General features: G+C 34.3%; 1 protein-coding gene across 3 annotated transcripts in view; it reads left to right on the forward strand.

Moving 5' to 3' along the window:
* Nucleotides 1-2,057: 2,057 nt before the first annotated feature.
* LOC100372181 (uncharacterized) overlaps nucleotides 2,058-23,324 on the forward strand; it is a 44,192-nt gene continuing 22,925 nt past the window's right edge. For 2 of the 3 annotated variants that reach the window (XM_085503045.1, XM_085503047.1), the window contains exons 1-7: nucleotides 2,058-2,162; nucleotides 4,231-4,398; nucleotides 6,265-6,494; nucleotides 6,655-6,818; nucleotides 11,277-11,420; nucleotides 12,531-12,551; nucleotides 12,888-13,084. In XM_085503045.1, the coding sequence (XP_085359171.1) occupies nucleotides 4,283-4,398; nucleotides 6,265-6,494; nucleotides 6,655-6,818; nucleotides 11,277-11,420; nucleotides 12,531-12,551; nucleotides 12,888-13,084 (872 nt within the window). In that variant the 5' untranslated portion in view covers nucleotides 2,058-2,162; nucleotides 4,231-4,282. The remainder of the gene's footprint in view (nucleotides 2,163-4,230; nucleotides 4,399-6,264; nucleotides 6,495-6,654; nucleotides 6,819-11,276; nucleotides 11,421-12,530; nucleotides 12,552-12,887; nucleotides 13,085-23,324) is intronic. The other variant, XM_085503046.1, reaches the window with a different exon arrangement.

Below are 23,324 nucleotides of genomic sequence, written 5' to 3' on the forward strand. Positions count from 1 at the left end.
AACAATTATAAAACTAGTTAAATACATTTACGAATGTTTCAAAATTAGAGAAAATAACATGAAAAAGCCTTGATTCTCATCCAAATAAACAACAATATTAATATCAAGGCATATCTGCAAGGTTTTTTTTTTTTTTTTTTTTTTTTTTTCTGTTATCATTTTTATGATATTTTATCTTATTGTCTTTCTTGTTTTTTTTTTCATCCACACTTTATTGTAATTTAACTCAAGATCCTATAAAGGATACGATATCAATAAAGTTTATTATTATTATTATTACTTCATACGTAGGCAGGCGCTACATGTCTAAGTCTAAGTATACATATTTCATACGTAGGCAGGCGCTACATGTCTATCTAAGTCTAAGTATACATACTTCATACGTAGGCAGGCGCTACATGTCTATTTAAGTCTAAGTATACATATTTCATACGTAGGTAGGCGCTACATGTCTATCTAAGTCTAAGTATGTACATACTTCATACGTAGGTAGGTAGACGCTACATGTCTATCTAAGTCTAAGTATGTACATATTTCATACGTAGGTAGACGCTACATGTCTATCTAAGTCTAACTATACATACTTCATACGTAGGTAGGCGCTACAATACCGTCATGTCGTACTTGAACTTCTTTCACATGTCTGGTATTGAAGGTATAAAAGCACTAACATTTGTGTTTATGAAATGAAAGGAAGAATTGTCCAACTCAGATATCAAATTAGTTTGACGGCGTTGCATACGAACGGAAATCGGCGCGGGACACAGGTTATTTGTAACTAAACAAAAAATCAAGCCAAATAAGTTCATTTATTCAAAGCTATGTATAAAAACTAACATGCAGAATATTTGCAGTCTGGTGAAAAAATGTACACTGTATATTCATTTATTGATTGCTGATAACAGTTTTAAAATAAAAAGTAAACATGATGTTTACATTATTCAGGTATACAATGTGTATATATTCGTTATTAAAGGTTAACAGTTTGCACTGTCTGATCCATAGTGCTGATAAAATGACAGGGGTTCATTACATTATATTACAATTTAAAACAAAATAAAATCTTTATTTTTCTTTCAAAACGTTCAAGTAGACGATACAAAAATGCATGTGGACAGATATTCATTTGTCTGATTTTAACATACAGGCAACAATTTAACCTCTAATTCAGCAGACTTGAGTTTAAGAGAAATCTATTGTCCTTTTATATTGACTGTCACTGTGACAAGCAAGTTTGCACCCTATAACAGGGCAACCAGTATCTAAAGCGGATAATACATGGCTCATCCCCAAGTAGTATTCTCCGGCATTTACGATACGTACAGTGACGATTCATAGTTTTACATGTGCCAATTTTTCATCACATCGTTTTTTTTCGATTTACTGTCACAGTAGACCACATTCTGTGAGTGACGTAACGTGTCATAACATAATTGCTAAAAGTCTCAAATTAGACAGGAAAGGGTCATCAACAGCTAAATCACAACCCCGACCAGAACATATCATTATAGCTGATATTTTTTTCTGAACTGTGTACAGAAGCATGATATATACGAACTCGATATTAACGCCTAATAATTTGCTCTTATTTTTAAGTAAATCTTTTAAAGACCGAATCGCTACAGTTTCTAGTCGGTTCTAGTTCAAGCAATGTGATGTAAAATCAGTGTATAACGCACATTTTGAATTTCAGCGTCGATTGTACCTTTTTTAGAATTATATATCCCCGTTTAGATTTAAAAATGATTAAATCATATCTAAACATTAACACACGAAAATTTATGTTTAAAATGGAATATGTTTTGGATTTCGAGTATTTGTGTAGGTGGGATAGTTTTAATTTTCTCTACGATGGGACGAATACTTCGAGTGGTTCCCACAAAACACACAATTAAACTTTATCGAGACACATAAAATTCTACGAAGAAATTAAAATGGTTACATAACAAACAGGAAAAGCAATTCTACCAAAATTAACGATCAACGAACTGAAGACAGGTGAATTACCATGTCGTAGAGGTCGTACTTTAATAGAAATACGCATGCGCACTCGGATAGCAACCCAAAATGGCAGCCTGGAGATTAGTGTAAACAGTGGGCGATATACGCATCATTTTAACTGAAACACGATAGCAAAGGAACCTGTATTTAATATTGGAAAGGTAGGTATATAACGTGCATGTCCAGACATATATGTATATATCATGGCATGGCGATAACCGTGTTGGGCCCAGGCCAAGTACCGCCAATCAAATGTCGAGTTCGAGTGTTATTATTGATTTAGTAGTGTAGTCATTGATCGAGAACCCGCCTATCATGGACCGATTTAGAAATGGCTATTGTTTGAGTTGTAAATTAGTCCAGTTCATGCAACTTTATGGAGGGACTGTTAAAAGACAATTATTGGTGAAAAGACTTGTTCTATTACATGCCCCGTGGTTCAAAAGATCATATTATGCTGCTATGGAAAAAATGACAACTTAAAAAAGGAATTACAGGACAAAAAAAATATGTTTTGACACAGTCCCTCTATAGATAGATATGATAGAGGAACTGTGGTTTAGAAAACCAAATTAACAACAAAACATGAACATAACACTTCTCATGTCACTCTTTGATCTTATTACCAGTACATATGATGATGTATGGGATGATGAAAGTACTATAAAATCATTATTTGAGGATGTCCATCTTCATTCTGCAGATTTTTACTTGGTATCTCTAAATACACTGCAAAAATGACAATCTGTGGTGAACTAGAGAGATACCAGGTCGACATATTCATTAAGAAACAATTAATTAAATCATTTAATAGATTCAGCAACCCATCAAATACATTGTTAATAGAAACAACAAGAAAAAAATGGTTTCAAACAATTGAAAAACTGCTGAGTATTGATTTTGATCAGATCATATTTTTTCGAGGGGGATACTTTCAACGTCATTTACAAAAAATTATTTGAAATACAGTGGGGAAATGATCCATAATGACAATAGAATTCCTATAATAATTTAAGGACATGCAGAATGTTGGTGTTTTTGTTTTGTTGACCATTTTACAATTTCCAGGAGGTAAACGATTCCTATTATTATACATCTGTCACTGTAACGCCAAAAGTTACAGCGTGCTGTAATTTAGCGGTATTTTACGGGCTATTTTCATCCTACCATATTAGTAAATGCATATTCTAAATATGGAATGATTACGCGTGTAAGCATCCTCTAATAATAACAATAAACATGGCTGCCACCAGGGTTTGACTGGACACCACACAAAGTAATTCGCTGATTTTGTTCTAAACTTTTTGGATTTCGGCATTCCCATGATGTATCCTTGGAAGGAAGAGATTTATAATAATAATGTTATTATGAGGATACCTCAAAGTATACTCATACAGTACGCAGTCGCATCAACCTCCGCTGCACGTCGATCGATACTTCCGCTGTACTGACTTGTGACATTTCATAGAGAACTGACCTCATTTTGTTTTGGATTTGTGTAGGAGTGATATAGTATTAGACACTATTCATATCTATCATTGAAAAAGGACACTTTGCCAAAACTCTGGTTATATTGACACTTTTAATTGTTATGGGATTGGATTACATTGACCACATTTAATCAAGGATTGGTCATGTTGGTTTAGGATTGGATACTCAGTAACAATTTAGTCAGTTTCAAGTATAATATTAGTTTTCCATTATATAAAATAGGAAGTGATCTCCCACAATGCATTGCATACATGTTTAGTAAAATGCTCAGTGGAATTGAAGTTATTTATGGTGTGAGGAGCACTATGGTTGATTCTTTATACAGATATTTAATGCTATACGTACTAGTCATTTCCCTATTACAAATATCTTGATTACCCGGTATGTCTACCATCAAAATGTTATTTAGAATGTACAGAATTTTTCTTTTAATTTTGCAATCAGCATTTGATAAAGTTTTGATTTCGGTGACCATATTGCATTCCAAAGGGTCTCATTTGTTTATTCATTAATTTTGGTTTTGTTATATTTATAATCTTTTATGGATTAGTGGATATTAAAATATCTGTGGTCTAGGTCAAAACAACTCATTTTTATTTTAAATTTTGCTGGTATAATTTTGTTTCTTTTTTTATTTCTTCATGTTGATTAAAAAACAAATTTTCAGATTATAAATTATTCAATCACAGTTGAGCTGATCATATTTTATTAAATGGATTTAACTTTTTCCTGTTACAGATTGTGGCTATTCATACATTGATTGATTCAAAGGTAATATTTACATATCAAGATGAATCTTGATACTGTTGGTCGAATCCGTCCATCAATTCGCGGTGAAGGACCCCATAGTTTGAATATAACAGGACATCATAGAATTGTGGGAAGAGAAAGTGGTCATGGACACAGGTAAGAATAATTTTACCTTATCCACTTTCATAATTAAAATTAATGTTTATAAATTTAAATATGACAAATATTTCACCAAAGTGTTGTAAAAGTCAGATAATAGATTTACAGTAAAATTCTTCTCATTGTTTATTTTTAGTTATTGAGTTATCACACAATGACCAAATTTCACTTAAATATTGTTTTAGACACAATTGCATGGATAAATGTTACCCTACACAAGGCTATATCACATAAAATGCGGTGTGAAAACTAACTGTTGAGTAGTCGCCATCATTGAAATTTTGATCACGTAATGGAGACTGTAGAAAATTATGACGCATGATATACACTTTTATGGGAAGTGACACATAAAATCATCAGAAAGTTAATATACTCATGTGAGAACAACTTTGTTCTGAAAAATGTTCATTGACTAAACAGGCATTATTTATAATGAAGAAACTAGTAAATGTGGACTGTTTGGAATGGAACAAAAATAGATTGGTTCCTTAGTAAATGCAGACAAAGCAATCTGAATGAAATATATCTCTTATCGAAAGTACCTTATGTTTATTAACTGATTGATATAAGAATGTTTGTGCCCGTGAAATGCCTATCAACACATCAATGTTTTTTTGGTTCTATTGCTTTGAAATTTGTTATTTGTAAAAACAAAATAAAATAATCAGGTTCAATTGATAAGATCTTGTAGCTATGTCCTCCCTCCTGTCATACTTGAGTGTTTCTGGCCTTTACCAGAAATTGTAACTTGTGCCACCTATTAAAGACAAAAGTAGCCAAGCAAGTGTCATCACTGAATATTGTAACTAGGACACCAATGAAAATGATGCTTTTATTGTTCTGCAATTAACAGAATATTATGAAATCAACTGATTAAAGGGTAAATTTATATTCTGTTTCTGTCTGATTCTGGTTTGCAGATGACATTAAACTGCATGCATGTACTGTCATTATCTAGTATGCAGTCATATTTGCTTGTGTTTACAGAAGAAAAGTCATGATCTGAGCATTGCCTCAAATTAAATAATTATTTTTACTGCCACACAGCAAACTAAAAATATATACAATGCAATTGTAAGCCATGATGACAAGATGCAATATTAACATACATAACATGCTAGAAATTTGTATGGATAACTGTAAATAAGTTTTTATTGTACGAGAAATTAGAACCAGAAGTTTCTCTAAATCCATGTCAAAATTTATGCTTCACAACAACGACATCATCAAGGTGTACTTGTATGCAAATTATGACAAATGACAAGTCTCGTTGTAAGGAGGAATAAATTACTGACAGTAAACAACAACTTATAAAAATATTTATATTGTGCTCAGTTATATACTACAGTATTAATAATAATCTTCATTAACCAGTTTATGATATTAAAGTGGCAAGTGTTTTACAGGTATTTTAAACCATATTATAATCTGACAGGCAGCTGGTTTACCAACTGACCGTTAAAATCTCTGGATTTAATCTTGATAACCCATCAGTTAACTACTGATATGTTATACTATGAGTGAGCTTTGACATTATTTTGTGACAGTATTTCATATACTTCTATGTGTACCGGTAGTGCTTATTTGGTACTTTTCTAGCTTCAAAACTTGAACATTGAAAATCATTTTTCTAATATGACGTAATGTCAAATATTGCTAAAAACTATATAAATTTATAAAATGCTGTTAAGTTTTCTTAAACGAGGTATATCTTGTTTAATGCATGTCATTTTAACAAATGGTCCAGTTTTGCATTAATTTTATTAAAGGTACATGTATACGTTCTTGTTCATGTAGAGTAATGTTTGTACTGGTGTATCCTGAAAAGTTTTATTTTTAAAAATAGTTTTCACTAATTTTTAGTTTTCAGATGTTATACAAGCAGGAGTCATCAAATTTTGATGTTTATCGTAAAACTGTTGAACCCATGTTGAATATCTACTTAGCTGGTTATAACTGTGCTGTCTTGTCCATTGGAGAGAGCTATTCTGGAAAATCATACACTCTGACAGGAGAAAACACAAATAAAGCTGGAATAATTCCTATATTCCTGGATGCCTTGTTTAATAAGTTGGATGATGGTCGAAGGTCTGGTATGTATGGGTCACACCTCTTTCTTCATAACATCTTAATATTCACATCCCATGGGTACTTATCACCACATTATTTGAATATTGTCAAGATGATTTATTATTCGAAAAATGTTGTATCAAAGATAAACGATTTAACTAAACAAATTTGCTATTTGTACAGATGAAGCATACATGTATGATGAGAAAGTCAAGATTCAGAAAGGACAAGTTACTCTGCAAATGATTGAAATCTATAATGAGACAGTCAGGGATTTGTTACAGTTACCGTCTGCTCGGAATCCAATACCACTGAAAAACACTCCACAAGAAGGAGTCACAGCTAAGGTATGAAAAACAGTGTCTCTTATGTAACACATATGCACATGCATTCAATTCACAATTTATTCAGACAAAGTCTGAAAATGGGACTTGTTTTCACCTGTACATGTATCTCCTACAAATCACATTCAAACATACATGTGTATACATGCATCTTGGGAAACTTATGATTTCATTCGTCTTCCGAACTGATTTAAAATGGCCGAATGGTGGCCATTTTTGTGCTCAAAATTCATCAAAATCAAGCATTTCTGGGGTTCGGAGCAGGCTTATAAATTGAGTTGTGTCCATAGGTCTGTATGTGCATATATGCGTTACTAGCTTTTTCTCACGCATGTGTCTTCCAATTCAGTTCAGAGTACAGAGACAGGTATTGTTGGTGTACAGGTGCACGTCAAGTTATTTTTTGATTGAATACATTTTGAGTGGTTGGCGGCCATTTTTGTCTCCAAAAATCTATAAAAAAACCACGTTTTCTAGTCGTTACCAGTTCTTTCTCAGACATGTGTCTTCCAATTCAGTTCAAAATTGGTACACAGACAGGTAATAAGAGTTTACAAGTGCACATCAAGTTATTTTTTATTGAACACATTTTTACTGCTTGGCGGCCATTTTTGTCCTCAAAAATCTAAAAAAAACAAGCTTTTTCTAGCGGTTACCAGCTTTTTCTCAGATATGTGTCATCCAGTTTTGTTCAAAGCTGGTACAGGGACAGGTAATAATTGTTTACAATGTGCACATCGCGTTATATGTTGATCAAGTTATTAGCCCCCGTCGGATCTGCGATCCGGGCGGGGGATATTAATTTGGGTCGTGTCTGTGCAAATGTGTGTGCACACATTTTTATGTTACCAGCTTTTTCTCACACATGTGTGATCCAATTCAGTTCAGAGTTGGTACAGAGACAGAAATTGATGGTGCTATTGTGCACATCAAGTTATTTTTTCGATTCTTCAAAGTTTCACTGTGTTTTTCCTTGATTTTTAACATTTTCCTTAAAAATCCGACTTTTCCCGAAATTACTCTAGTTTAATCCGAGTTTTGATGACGCTTACGCAGTTCTCGTCTCGGTGGAAATCAGTCATTTTTGTGAGGATATTGTATCCCGGAATTGTATCTTTATTTGTTTATAGGCTTATATGGACAAAATTGTGTCTCGTCAATTTCAAAGGTAAGAAACTGTGCTTGTTATGGTATTTATACACTTTGTATTATCGTTTGTGTCTCGGGTTTGGTGATCGTGAGAAACTATTGCTAACCTGGCGAGAGTTTCGCCAGAAAAACTGCCTTAAGTTTTTATTATGGTTGTAGGAACTGATTATGTATTGTGTAAATTGAAAGTTCACCACGTGATTTAAGAGGTTTGCAGTGCTCTCACCGGGATTCAAACGTCATGGTCGTGGTGGTGTCGGCGCAATGCTGCTCTGAGACGCTTGCCAGACTCTGCCTCACTCAAAATCATTATCGCCATGCTTGATTTCCGCAACATTTACATTTGTTTATGGTTTCCACAGCTATTGTTCTATGAGATGCATCCTTGCTGTTCATAAACAGCCATAAACAAGTTTAGTTGGGTCGGCATGTACTCATTGAAAGTGTTGGTTTATTTACGTAATCCACTGTTCACGCAATAGGCGAAGTTAAAAATATGTCGCTACTCAGGAGAGATGGCCCACAACGCTAAATGTCCCAATATAAACGTACCGGTACGTTTATTTTTTCCACAGAAAAATTCCACCCGGCACATTTTTATTTGGGACGGTACGTTTATTTATTTTTCTAAATCCGATTAAAAAAAATCATGCTTTTTTCCCCATGAGAAACGAAGCCAAAAGATTGCACTAAAACATTGGTAAATCTGGTCTTCCGTGTTGCTTTCACCATGAGGTCGCTGAACTGTCATATTTAAATGCTTTATGGTAATTTGAGCACATGGGCACCATCCAGCATTTTGATTGGTTGATTAGCGACTTGACCTATCTGGTCAATAAACATGCGTCGTGGGCATGGATAACTTGGCGGATATCGTCTCATCGAGCGTTAACATGCAACCGAAAACATTTGCTTACAATAAAACTCAGTTGAATTTTACTTGCATTTCATAACAATTCAACGAATATATTTTTTGTACGTTAATATAATCACTACTGAGTACTAATCAACAATTACAACACTTCGAAAACAAGTGAGCTACCGTACCGTGATAATTTGCTACCAACAAAAAAATAATGCATAATAAATATAGTGAATATTTTTTGTTGTCATGTGAACAGTTTTTTTGATTGACTGTAATTTTCCAACATTTCATGACGCCTATTGTAGAACCAAATTAGGGCCTTTCACTCCTCCTTGACGCCTATTTAAACGATTATACGGCATCTTGTCGCCAGCCACGAATGTCACACTAGACGAACTTGATCGATACTGCCGACCATTCCATGCATTTTTTATCGACGCACGACGACACGCAAATCGAGAAAAGTATTGTCCTTGCAACAATTTCGCGCAATACGTCACCACTATACAGTGACTGATTTTAATTTTTATTCAACATTAAAACAAACTACAGTGAGTTGTTCTATGGTCGTATAAAAATAAAATAAACTACATTAAGATACAGTAAAGTTAACCAACTAAACAGAATGCTAAATAAAGCTAAATAATATTACAAACACATATAGAATCACAGTAAACTTGTACGATACAGTACAATACTCTAACTACTATTGCTAAGGAGTGGAAAATCAAATTCACATTAGAGTCATAACTATGGAAAGAATATTTTTCAGGTGCAGAGCCAGAATTTTTTTCTCGGAAAGCAAAGCCACTGAAACTGCATATATTACAAAAGCATACTATTCGCTGCATGTCTGACAATTGTATAAAGTTTTGCAGGTCGTCTTTTTTTTTTTTTTATAAGTGCTGTCAACCAAAACATAAATATGTGTTTCTCTGTACATAAAAGTTCAATTTCACACGATTTGTTAATATTAATGTATGATAATAAAAACTTGATAATATTTTTCTGGATTCTTGCACTTTATTTGTATCATTGTCATATGAGAAGTACTCTTGTCGTTATTTAGAGATATTGAAACTATTTCAGGGCCACAAACTACATGTAGATCTGTACATGAAGTACATGGGAAGTAAAGTTGTTGACACAGGTAATGTACACCAAGGATTATTGCAGTTTCTCAGTTCCTCATCTGGTGCTAGTACTTGTATGACAAATGGTATCTTTGCCCTGTTACTGTTTGAAATATCAGAAGTTTTTCACTGGAACAGTTCTGTGATTGACAGTGTTTTTGTATAAGGAATACAGCTGTTGTACAAGGAAGTTTATCCAAACAGACACAACACTGACTCTTAAACATATTTGCAGATCTGATTTGCATACTTGCATGTCATTTTACCTGTTGTACTTGTTTGTTGCTCTCTGGTGTTCTTGCTAAGACCAGAATGGAGAGTGCTATAAACTTGAAAATGCCATAGAAATCATGTTTGCCAATTTACATCCATGCCAAAAACTGGACAAATTATATGTTGCAACTTTCAGTGTCATTCATGCCCTGTTTGATTGAATAAAGTTTTACGACTTGGAGGCCATTTTTTCCCTCAAAAATCTAAAAAAAACAAGCTTTTTCTAGCTGTTAACAGCTTTTTCTCAGATATGTGTCATTTAGTTTTGTTCAAAGTTGGTACAGGGACAGGTGCACATCGCATTATATGTTTAACAAGTTATAAATTGTCTCAGAAAAGCCAAATGAATATATTTTTACCCCACCCCCTAAAATTGTAACACATCAATTCTGAACATTTAATAACAGAATTTTAATACAGCTCACATTGAATTAATTCACTCTGACACAAACTAAGTTCAATATAAGTTTTTAAATTTTGTTATGAGCGGGGGCTATGACTTGACATGTCATGTCTTGTTTATTTAGCTTTTCTGAAACAATTTGTATTTTTTACCCTATCCCCCTAAAATTCTGAACAATTAATATCGGAATTTTAGTTAGCTCATAATGGATAAATTCACACTGACACAAACCCAGTTCAATATCAGTTTTAAATTATTTTCTGAGCGGGGGCTATGACATGACATGTTTTTGGTGTTTTTTTTCAATAAAATAAAATAACTACGTAATAAGCAAGGCAATTGTGACCCTTGCAAGGGTTCCGTTGCTATTAATATTAATGAGCATTTTGATGACATTTTGTGGGCAGAGCATGCATACATATAAGTTTACATTTTTTCAAGATGGTTGTGCATAGCCATCACAATTGTTGTATCACTGAGAACTTGGGAATGCATTTGTATTGTATGTTGGGTCAAAGATCAAATCAAATAACCCTAAAAGACTGTTTAAAGCTGGCTAGAAGACGCTTGTCTGTCAAGAAATGGAGTTGTCAGTCAGTGATAAACAAACACTCACAAAATGATTGTTTCTATTATAGAATTCTCTGAAGACGCCAATTAGAAGCGCAGCAGATGCCACAGCTTTATTTCGTCAGGGCTGGGGAAGACGAACCATAACTCAGACAGACCATGGATCAGCACATTGTTATGCATCTATATTAATAACAGTAGAGTTAACAGCTGTAAGTACAATAACAACATCCATCTTTGACCTTTGTAAATTATTAGAGAAAAAAAATTTATGAGTCGGTGACAATCACAAAATATTTTGGCAATTAAACTAAATTAAACTTGCAAGATTCTGTTTTTATGTATCAAATTGTTAAAATTACTAGCAGAAACATTTACATGGTTTCCAGTATTTACTTGGTATTCATAATATTTATTAAAACAGATATAGATATATAATGATGTACTTATTAACATCTCAGTATACAGGTAGCATTGAAACCTATAAATATGTTATTGACACCAAAGTAAACAGCAATATAAATGCCCTGCACTGCACTTTTTCCACCATTCTTGATTTAAATTAATGGGAAAATTCCAGGACAATTTAAGACACAATTCCGATGTCTATGTTTTTGTTGAGATTCTCTATGTAAACACAGAAAAATTTAGGACTGCCTAAATACTGATGTTTTGACTGTGTGAATACAAACCACATTTAAATCTTGTTTACCAGTATTCAACAAACTGGTAACAAATTGTGCTGGCTTTAGGCTCACTAAACAGACTACCGTTTATAATTATACTGGGTTTAGATAAGGGTACGAGACAGCTGCTCCCTTCAAACTCTATTCTCACTGACCTACTATAGTGAAGTAAAATTACAAGAATACATCATATCCATATCATGTTACTAAAGTACTTTATACTATGTCTACCATGTATTCAGGAAATTGTGTAGCACTCTGAATATTAATAACCAAACTGTGATTCTAGTTTTTATATTCAGAATCATGATATGCACTGTGTGGTTTTGTGCTATGTACATGGATACAGATACTTCACTGACAGATTTCATATTAAAACAAAGTAATATGTTATATTAATTTTAAATTTGTTATTCTGCATTTGTTTTCGCAATTACCTAATTCGAATTTTTCATAAATTGAATTCTAGTATATTCATAACCACAATAGTAAATAAAACAGAATTATGACAAAAAAGAGTTATCATTTATAGTTCACTAAATTATTTATATTTAATAATTTATTTGTATGCTATATTTATTAATTGTAATCATTTAAAAAAATATAAAATATTTGTTTTCTCATTCTGCCCAATAGTGGCAATGGCTTATGAATGGGGTGAGTAAGTCTATCAGATAAATCTCTGTCATAATGCATTTCATTTTAAATCTTGTCATTATGCTGTAATGTGCATGGATGTAGAATATATAATACATTGTGAGTAAGGTACACTATCCATCCATGTGTCACAGAACTGTTCCCACCTAGCCTGTATTTCCACACAGAATGCAAAGATATATTGTCTTGATTTAGTTTTTTACACTAACTATTGTCATGCAAAAATAAAGTTTGTACCAGGCATGCATCATTAATTTTTATCCATCAATCCATTATTTATTTAATCTAGTTACACTATTTTATTGACTGATTGTCACTATGTTACTATTTTTGCAGCGGCATGGTGAGAACCCACATCCAAACATGTCAAAGTTCACGTTTATTGATACACCAGCAGCTGAGAAGTTAGCAGAAGATTCAAGTCAGATTAGATTAAGAGAAGGACCCACATTAAGTAGATCTCTACTTGGTTTGGGACAGTTAACGGCTAATCTTGCTAACTCACCCAACCCAGAGCGAGTCATTAACTATACGTAAGTATCCATAAGTGAATTATTTCTGCTAACTCACCTAACCCAGTGCGAGTTATTAACTATGAGTGAGTATTCATGAAGTGAGTTAATCTTGCTAACTTACCCAACCCAGAGTGAGTCATTAACTATGCGCGAGTATTCATGAAGCGAGTTATTTCTGCTAACTCGCCCAACCCAGTGTGAGTCATTAACTATGCGTGAGAATTCGTGAAGTGAGTTATCGTGAGGTTCCCAGAATCAGTGAGTTGGTTTTGATCTGAATAACCAAAGAAAAATGCCCACATGCCTCTGCTGGTGCCATTTTGTTTATTCATTTTGGCTATCCTTGGAGGCTTCCAGTAAGTAATGAGACCGAAAAATCATTAATTGATTTATTTCACCAGAAAATTATGTATACAATAATTGAGATATATAAAGGGGAAAATTAATATACAAGGATATATGTACATAGTTTGAATAATTCTGGTGTGGACCATGAAAATAGTTCAGCAGAACTAGTCTAGTTCATGGCCAATCCCTCAAAATAAATACCTACCGGTAGTATGAGAAGAAAGTGGTATGGTAACATAAATGAGTAAGTACTTAATCAGAAAAATACATGAGTAAATTAAATGTCTAAGTCAAAACAAAATAGCAGTAAGTGGTACATGTATGTAATAAAAGGCAACTAGCAGATTGCTAACCAAGTAATAATAAAACAATAACTATTATTGCTATTATCGGTACTTGATTTTCTATTTTTCCTTTTTAGAATGCAATTGTCATACAATATAATGATAAAATTTGAACTGTGTGGCTCGATGTCTCACCAGGACCACCACCGCTGCACACAGGCAATGCCCAACGTGTGGAGATGGTCGAGTACATCATGGACGATTTTCCTTTTCTTCCCCCCCCTCTCCATAAAACGTCAGTTAGCAGCATCCTTCATGTTTGTAGTCGACCACTTCCCCTGTATGATGATTTTTCCAATTTCCAGTTGAAAATGTAATAGAGAAAAATACTGCATCTGGTCTTTCACAAATTATTGTCTCATTGGTCATTGGTCATTGCCTATGTTATACACAAACTATTGTCTCATTAGTCATTGCCTATGTTATACACAAACTATTGTCTCATTAGTCATTGCCTATGTTATACACAAACTATTGTCTCATTAGTCATTGCCTATGTTATACACAAACTATTGTCTCATTAGTCATTGCCTATGTTATACACAAACTATTGTCTCATTAGTCATTGCCTATGTTATACACAAACTATTGTCTCATTAGTCATTGCCTATGTTATACACAAACTATTGTCTCATTAGTCATTGCCTATGTTATACACAAACTATTGTCTCATTAGTCATTGCCTATGTTATACACAAACTATTGTCTCATTAGTCATTGCCTATGTTATACACAAACTATTGTCTCATTAGTCATTGCCTGTTATACACAAACTATTGTCTCATTAGTCATTGCCTATGTTATACACAAACTATTGTCTCATTAGTCATTGCCTATGTTATACACAAACTATTGTCTCATTAGTCATTGCCTATGTTATACACAAACTATTGTCTCATTAGTCATTGCCTATGTTATACACAAACTATTGTCTCATTAGTCATTGCCTATGTTATACACAAACTATTGTCTCATTAGTCATTGCCTATGTTATACACAAACTATTGTCTCATTAGTCATTGCCTATGTTATACACAAACTATTGTCTCATTAGTCATTGCCTATGTTATACACAAACTATTGTCTCATTGGTCATTGCCTATGTTATACACAAACTATTGTCTCATTAGTCATTGCCTATGTTATACACAAACCTTTTGACCTAGGTGAAGTGATTCACTAGTGTCTACTACATGTATCAGACATACAGTTGTAATTTGCTTCAGCCAATCATAACAATTAATTTAGAATAGGCAATAGGAAATGTAAGTTGGTCTCACACGAAGATCACCCACTTAAATGTCAAGGCAGGTTAAAGCGGGAAATTTAATATTTGGTCATTTGAGAATTTAGATTCTTACCATTGATGCAGAATTTGGATTCTCGCAATTTTAGTGGTGAGAATTTGGGGTACTCATAAATCGATGTAATTTTCCAAAAGTTTTGTGACACTAATTACATATGCATGTATATATGCTTCATTTTCTATTTCAAAAATCCTGCATTTTATGTGTGTACAATATTGTCAGCGGCTTATTGAGGCACATATATTATTTTACAGGATTTTTCAAAATTGGCCGACTAGTGGCCATTTTGTAAGGCAAAGCTGCTTGGTACAGAGGTAATTGTTGCACAAAGTTGTGCATTGCTTTTGTCATGAGCCTATCTAATATGGTCAAATGGCAGCTGTGCAGTTTGTTTGATGAAAATCGTTAATTTTATTTTTTTGCACAATTCTACATATATTCCATTGTTAATAGCATGGCTGTAATTGTTTGGATGTAGATAGAAAACAAAAGCAGATAAAGAAAAAACAAGACTCGACCATCTCACCTACAGTCCTACAAATGTCCTGTGAAATTCCTGTGATTAAACGTGTTAAAATACTACAGATAAAAACACACTAATATAGGATTAATTGACTGTGGGAAATTCTTTATATAACCATTGGTATGGCATATGCAATACTTTATTTGGCTATATTTAAACTTTCAGAAGATGTATCCGTTTAGTATCATGCTTAGTAACTTTTAGTGAATGTCTGAAGACAAAGTCCGAAAATGGGGACTTATAATTCGGTCTCCGTCTGTCCGTGCGTCTGTCCGGAGTCATATCTCAGAATTCCTTGGACCGATTTCAGTCATTCTTTGCATGTGCCTAGTACTTTATGTGGGATATATGCACATGCAGTGGTTTAGCGATTTGATTCAAAATAGCCAACTGGTAGCCATCTTGTTTTTTGAAAATGTTGTATTTTGGACATGCTTTGTCAGTTTTCATTCAAACTTGGTACAAAGATTATACATGTTAGGATACATGTCCATGACGATTTATTTCGCAATTGGATCAAAGATGGTCGACTGGCAGGCGTCTTGTTGTTTTTTTTTTGCGGTATCTTGGACGTGCTCTGTCAGTTTTCATTCAAATTTGTCCCAAAAATGCATGTACTTTATACATGTTAGGATGCATGTCCATGACAATTTGTTTCAAAATCTGGTCAAGGATGGCTGATTGACAGCCATCTGACTTTTTGGCCTACTATATTAACACAAGTTTTTGATGAAACTTGGTGCATAGATGCTCTGGGCCAATGCGCAGATTTGATTAGGTTTTGGTAAAAATCCATGCTCGTTAATTACCTAATTTGCATGATAATTAGCTAATTTTTAGCTGTTCTATGACTGTTCCACTGATATCTAAAGAACCACTCATTGGATTTTGATGAAACTTGGTACATAGATGCTCTGAACATATGCGCAGATTTGATTAATTTTTGGTAAAAATCCGTGCATATTAATTACCTAATTTGCATGATAATTAGCTATTTTTTAGTGGTTCCATGACTGTTCCACTGATATCTAAACAACCACTCATTGGATTTTGATGAAACTTGGTACATAGATGCTCTGAACTAATGCTAGGTTTTGATTAGTTTTTGGTAATAATCCGTGGACACTAATTACCTAATTTGCATAATGATTAGTCAATTTTCGGTTTTTCCACTGATATCTCAAGTACTAATCATCACATTTCAATGAAACTTGGTACATAGATGTCATACGACACTGCACAGACCTGATAGTTTTTATGGTAATATCAGTACATATTAATTACCTAATTTGCATAATTAATTAATTTTCAGCATTTGATATAAGTAGTTAGCATTACATTTCAATGAAACTTGGTACTTACATACTCAAGGACTATGCAGAGATTGATTGTTTTCGATAAATATTTGTGCATATTAATCACCTAATTTGCATAATTAGTTAATTTTCAGCTTTCCACGGGTATCTCAAGTACTAATCATCGCATTTCAATGAAACTTGGTACATAGATCCTTTAGGACTATGCAGAGACCTGATTAGTTTTAGGGTAAATAATTGTGCATATTAATTACCTAATTTGCATAATTAATTTTCAGCTTTTCTACTGATATCTAAAGTACTAATCATCACATTTCAATGAATCTAGAATTATGCAGACCCAATTAGTTTCCGGTAAATATTTGTGCATATTAATCACCTAATTTGCATAATTAACCAACTTTCACACTGATATCTCAGGTACTATACATCACATATCAATGAATGTACATGGATGCTGTAGGACAATAGACAGACCTGAATAATTGCGGGTTAAAATCTGTACATATTAATTACCTAATTTGCATAATTAACCAATTTTAAGCTTTCACACTGATATCTAAAGTACCGTAAAAACTCCAAAATTTCGACCGGTTTTAAATAATTGGTGTTAGATATGTGACGTGTTTTTAGAGTCAAAATTAAGGTGCATTTTCGGACGGTCGAATTTTTCAGAATAGAAATCAGCAAATGAAAAAATGGGGATGATAGACAGTGTGCTTCATTAGTTTTTAAAAAATGCAATGTCCGTCAATTGACGTAAACTTCCTCATGTTTCACGGTAAAAGCAAAGGTCGTGGCCGAGTTGTAACTCAAAATCTAAACAAAGTCATCAATCAGTGAGTATTATGACAAGCAAAACAAAACATCAAGACGCGGAGAAGAGGTCAGCACAAAACTAATAGGTCAAAAGACAAAGCTGTCTCGCACCACCTAGAAAAACTTGCGAATGTTCGAAGTACAGGTACCCATTGGACAAAAGATACATGGAAGTTTAGCAAACGATCTCCCCGACCCAGTGCAATGTATCCGGTTAGAATCAAAGCTCACGTGTCCCTTATTTGAGGGACCAAATTCTGCCGTAAATTCGCCCTTGGATTAAAAAATAAAATGGGATTTAAGAAAATAAAATGGGACTTTTAAGGTGTATTTTGGCGTCATTTTTCGGACATTTCAATCAATCCTGCCGGCTAAAATAGAGTCTTACCGTAGTCATTGACGTTTGTCTATTCAAGAGTACACGTGTATGATTTTTATCGTGACTAGCGTGAGCGGGTAAGCTTCCTTTCGAGAATGAGCTGTTATCACTGTGAACAATGTTAAATTATTCTTCAGATGACCAGTTTATTTTTTAAAAACAACTAATTTTTTTATTTAAAAAAAATCATGCCGTTTTCGCATCAAAATCCAAGCCAAAACATCGTACTACAACACCAATCTCTTCCGCATTGCGTTCAATAACATTAACATATTTAAATAAGCTATGGTAATTTGAACACGTTGGCATCATCCAGCTTTTTGATTGGTTAATTAGCGATTTGACCTATTTGACCTAAGAGAACATGGCGGATATCCTACAGCATCAAACGTTTATACGAGACCGGAATCATTCGCTTACGATGAAACTAAGTTGACTTTTATTTGTATTTCATAACCATTCAACAAATTAATTTTGTGTACATTATTATAATCACTACTGAGTACAGTAATAATCAACAATTCAGAAACGCAGCATGCCGAGATTTTTGTGTTCGTTTTTATTTCAAACTTCGTTTATTTAGAATATATTTTCGTTACCAATAAAATAAAAATCTCTCAGTCAATCAGAAACCCGGATTCATGCCTTCGAGGAAGGTCCCGTTTGAACGCTCACATCGTTTTTTTTTTTTCGTTTGTGGGAAAACTAAAACTGGTCGCAATTTTCGAATAAGAATGAGTCGGCAATTTTTAGTGGAATCGAAAATTTGGAGGTAAATAAAACACCGAAACCCGGCAAATAAATAGGCGATCGAATTTTTAGAGGGGTCGAAATTTTGGAGTTTTCACGGTACTAATTATTCCATTTCAATGAAACTTAGTATAAAGATGCTCTAGGACAATGTACAAACCTAATTAGTTTGGGGTAAAAATCTGTTCATATTAATTCCCTAATAAGCATAATAATTCATAATTTTTTGGTTCTAATCACATTTCAATTAAACTTGGAGACATAGATTTTCTGTTACATTGCGCAGACCTCATTAGTTTTACACTCAAATCTGGTCATATTAATTTTCTGATTTGCATAATTAGTTTTCAGCTAAGTAATTTCGAATTATATTTAATGTGTCTCCAATACTCTCAGCACATGGGAGTTCTTTCTAAGCTTTCTTTGATTATATTTGGGGTCACATTCGGCAAAGCGCCCACCCCTTCAAAATGCAACTAATTTATTACTAACTAAATTATGGTGGTACGTACTTAATATTGTAATAAAATGTGCGTACTTTTTGTGATCATTTCTGTTTCTTCATTGTGAAAATCAATGACGACGCAACTAATTTAATAATTTGATTTTCCCTCAATAACGTAATCTGTCACTTGATGAATCAAAATTTTTGTTTCCACTCTTTTTCGAGGGGGGTGCTCGGGTAAGCGCCCACCCCTACAAAATCATGATTTTCTGAGTTGAGGACCCTGGGCGCTAACGCGGTCGAGTACGGTACTACTACACGAAACACGTGTTTTGATGTAAATAAACAATCTGTTGTATATGCCACTTGAACCTCAAGTTTTCAAGGACACGCTCGCAACAACCCCTCTGCTTTAATATGACGAGCACAAAGAGAACTTTCAAAAATTTTACGGGGACTGTGTGATTTTCAACGACTTGTTGACCTGCTACTTTAATGCTTTTCATAAACATATCAACATATGTGCCAAAAGAAACTGACTGCAAAACAATGTTACACCTATTCAAAACATGTATAAGACCAATACTATTATATGGATCAGATGTATGGGGCTTCGAAATTCAAGAAAATAATAAATGGGACATTACACCAATCGAGAAAACCCATCTGAAATTTAGTAAAAGAATGCTTGGATTGAATAAATTTTCATCAAATCTAGCTTGTAGAGCAGAAATAGGTGAACTACCATTACTAGTAGACATCAAAATAAATCTTATAAAGTATTTGGCACGGATCAAAGAACTTCCAGAATGTAATTTAACAAAACAGGCATACCATGAACAGATAAACTGCAAACTCCCATGGATTATGTCAATTTACAAAGAGTTAAATAAGGAAGATAACACATTAGATATAAAGAATATCAATGACAAATTGAATGCAACAAAACAAAATATAAAGAGAATAGGAAACAATATTAAACAAAAATATATTGAATTCTGGAAGGAGACAATTATGGATAAACCTAAGTTGAGAACATATACTCAATTCAAAACAAACTACAACTTTGAAAGTTACTTAATTATACTGAATCTAAAACATAGAATTTCTGTCTCTAGATTCCGAACAAGTAATCACAGCCTAGCAATAGAAAAGGGTAGACATACCCAACCTAAAATTTCTTTGGAAAACAGGATTTGTAAACAATGTACTTTAGCAGACATAGAAGATGAAATGCATCTCCTCATCAAATGCCCAAAATATCACACACTACGAATGGATATATTCTCAAATATACAGTTTCCTGATGAAACAAAAACTGACCAACAGAAATTTACATACTTAATGAAAAATTCTAACACAAATGTAATCAAACTTGTTGGAGAATTTATACACAGCTCGTTCTTAATGAGAAACGAGAAAGATACTTAACAAAAACACTAAAATCTATCATTTATTATTTGCTATAGTTATTTTGTTATTTTGTTTTTTAATATCTTACTTTTGTTGCTATAAACTGATGGAAACACTGTATTTCTAAGGATGCAATAAATTATCTTTATTATTATGATGAGAGACAGTATGCCCTCTGAGCTGATATGACACGTACACCACTGATGCTATGACACAACTAAATGATGAGACAGTATGCCATCTGAGCTGATATGACACGTACACCACTGATGCTATGACACAACTAAATGATGAGACAGTATGCCATCTGAGCTGATATGACACGTACACCACTGATGCTATGACACAACTAAATGATGAGAGACAGTATGCCATCTGAGCTGATATGACACGTACACCACTGATGCTATGACACAACTAAATGATGAGACAGTATGCCATCTGAGCTGATATGACACGTACACCACTGATGCTATGACACAACTAAATGATGAGAGACAGTATGCCATCTGAGCTGATATGACACGTACACCACTGATGCTATGACACAACTAAATGATGAGAGACAGTATGCCATCTGAGCTGATATGACACATACACCACTGATGCTATGACACAACTAAATGATGAGACAGTATGCCATCTGAGCTGATATGACACGTACACCACTGATGCTATGACACAACTAAATGATGAGACAGTATGCCATCTGAGCTGATATGACACGTACACCACTGATGCTATGACACAACTAAATGATGAGAGACAGTATGCCATCTGAGCTGATATGACACGTACACCACTGATGCTATGACACAACTAAATGATGAGAGACAGTATGCCATCTGAGCTGATATGACACGTACACCACTGATGCTATGACACAACTAAATGATGAGAGACAGTATGCCATCTGAGCTGATATGACACGTACACCACTGATGCTATGACAACTAAATGATGAGAGACAGTATGCCATCTGAGCTGATATGACATGTACACCACTGATGCTATGACACAACTAAATGATGAGAGACAGTATGTCCTCTGAGCTGATATGACACATACACCACTGATGCTATGACACAACTAAATGATGAGAGACAGTATGCCATCTGAGCTGATATGACATGTACACCACTGATGCTATGACACAACTAAATGATGAGAGACAGTATGCCATCTGATCTGATATGACACGTACACCACTGATGCTATGACATAACTAAATGATGAGAGACAGTATGCCATCTGAGCTGATATGACACATACACCACTGATGCTATGACACAACTAAATGAAGAGAGACAGTATGCCCTCTGAGCTGATATGACACGTACACCACTGATGCTATGACACAACTAAATGATGAGAGACAGTATGCCCTCTGAGCTGATATGACACATACACCACTGATGCTATGACACAACTAAATGATGAGAGACAGAATGCCATCTGAGCTGATATGACACATACACCACTAATGCTATGACACAACTAAATGATGAGAGACAGTATGCCATCTGAGCTGATATGACACGTACACCACTGATGCTATGACACAACTAAATGATGAGAGACAGAATGCCATCTGAGCTGATATGACACATACACCACTAACGCTATGACACAACTAAATGATGAGAGACAGTATGCCATCTGAGCTGATATGACACGTACACCACTGATGCTATGACACAACTAAATGATGAGAGACAGTATGCCCTCTGAGCTGATATGACACGTACACCACTGATGCTATGACACAACTAAATGATGAGAGACAGTATGCCATCTGAGCTGATATGACACGTACACCACTGATGCTATGACACAACTAAATGAGAGACAGTATGTCATCTGAGCTGATATGACACATACACCACTGATGCTATGACACAACTAAATGATGAGAGACAGTATGTCATCTGAGCTGATATGACACATACACCACTGATGCTATGACACAACTAAATGATGAGAGACAGTATGCCCTCTGAGCTGATATGACACGTACACCACTGATGCTATGACACAACTAAATGATGAGAGACAGTATGCCATCTGAGCTGATATGACACGTACACCACTGATGCTATGACACAACTAAATGATGAGAGACAGTATGCCATCTGAGCTGATATGACACGTACACCACTGATGCTATGACACAACTGAATGATCAGAGACAGAATGCCATCTGAGTTGATATGACACATACACCACTGATGCTATGACACAACGAAATGATGAGAGACAGTATGCCATCTGAGCTGATATGACACGTACACCACTGATGCTATGACACAACTAAATGAGAGACAGTATGCCATCTGAGCTGATATGACACATACACCACTGATGCTATGACACAACTAAATGATGAGAGACAGTATGCCATCTGAGCTGATATGACACGTACACCACTGATGCTATGACATAACTAAATGATGAGAGACAGTATGCCATCTGAGCTGATATGACACATACACCACTAATGCTATGACACAACTAAATGATGAGAGACAGTATGCCATCTGAGCTGATATGACACATACACCACTGATGCTGTGACATAACTAAATGATGAGAGACAGTATGCCATCTGAGCTGA

The sequence above is a fragment of the Saccoglossus kowalevskii genome, chromosome 9, assembly GCF_978046115.1.
Source record: "Saccoglossus kowalevskii chromosome 9, keSacKowa6.1, whole genome shotgun sequence".
NCBI lineage: Eukaryota > Metazoa > Hemichordata > Enteropneusta > Harrimaniidae > Saccoglossus > Saccoglossus kowalevskii.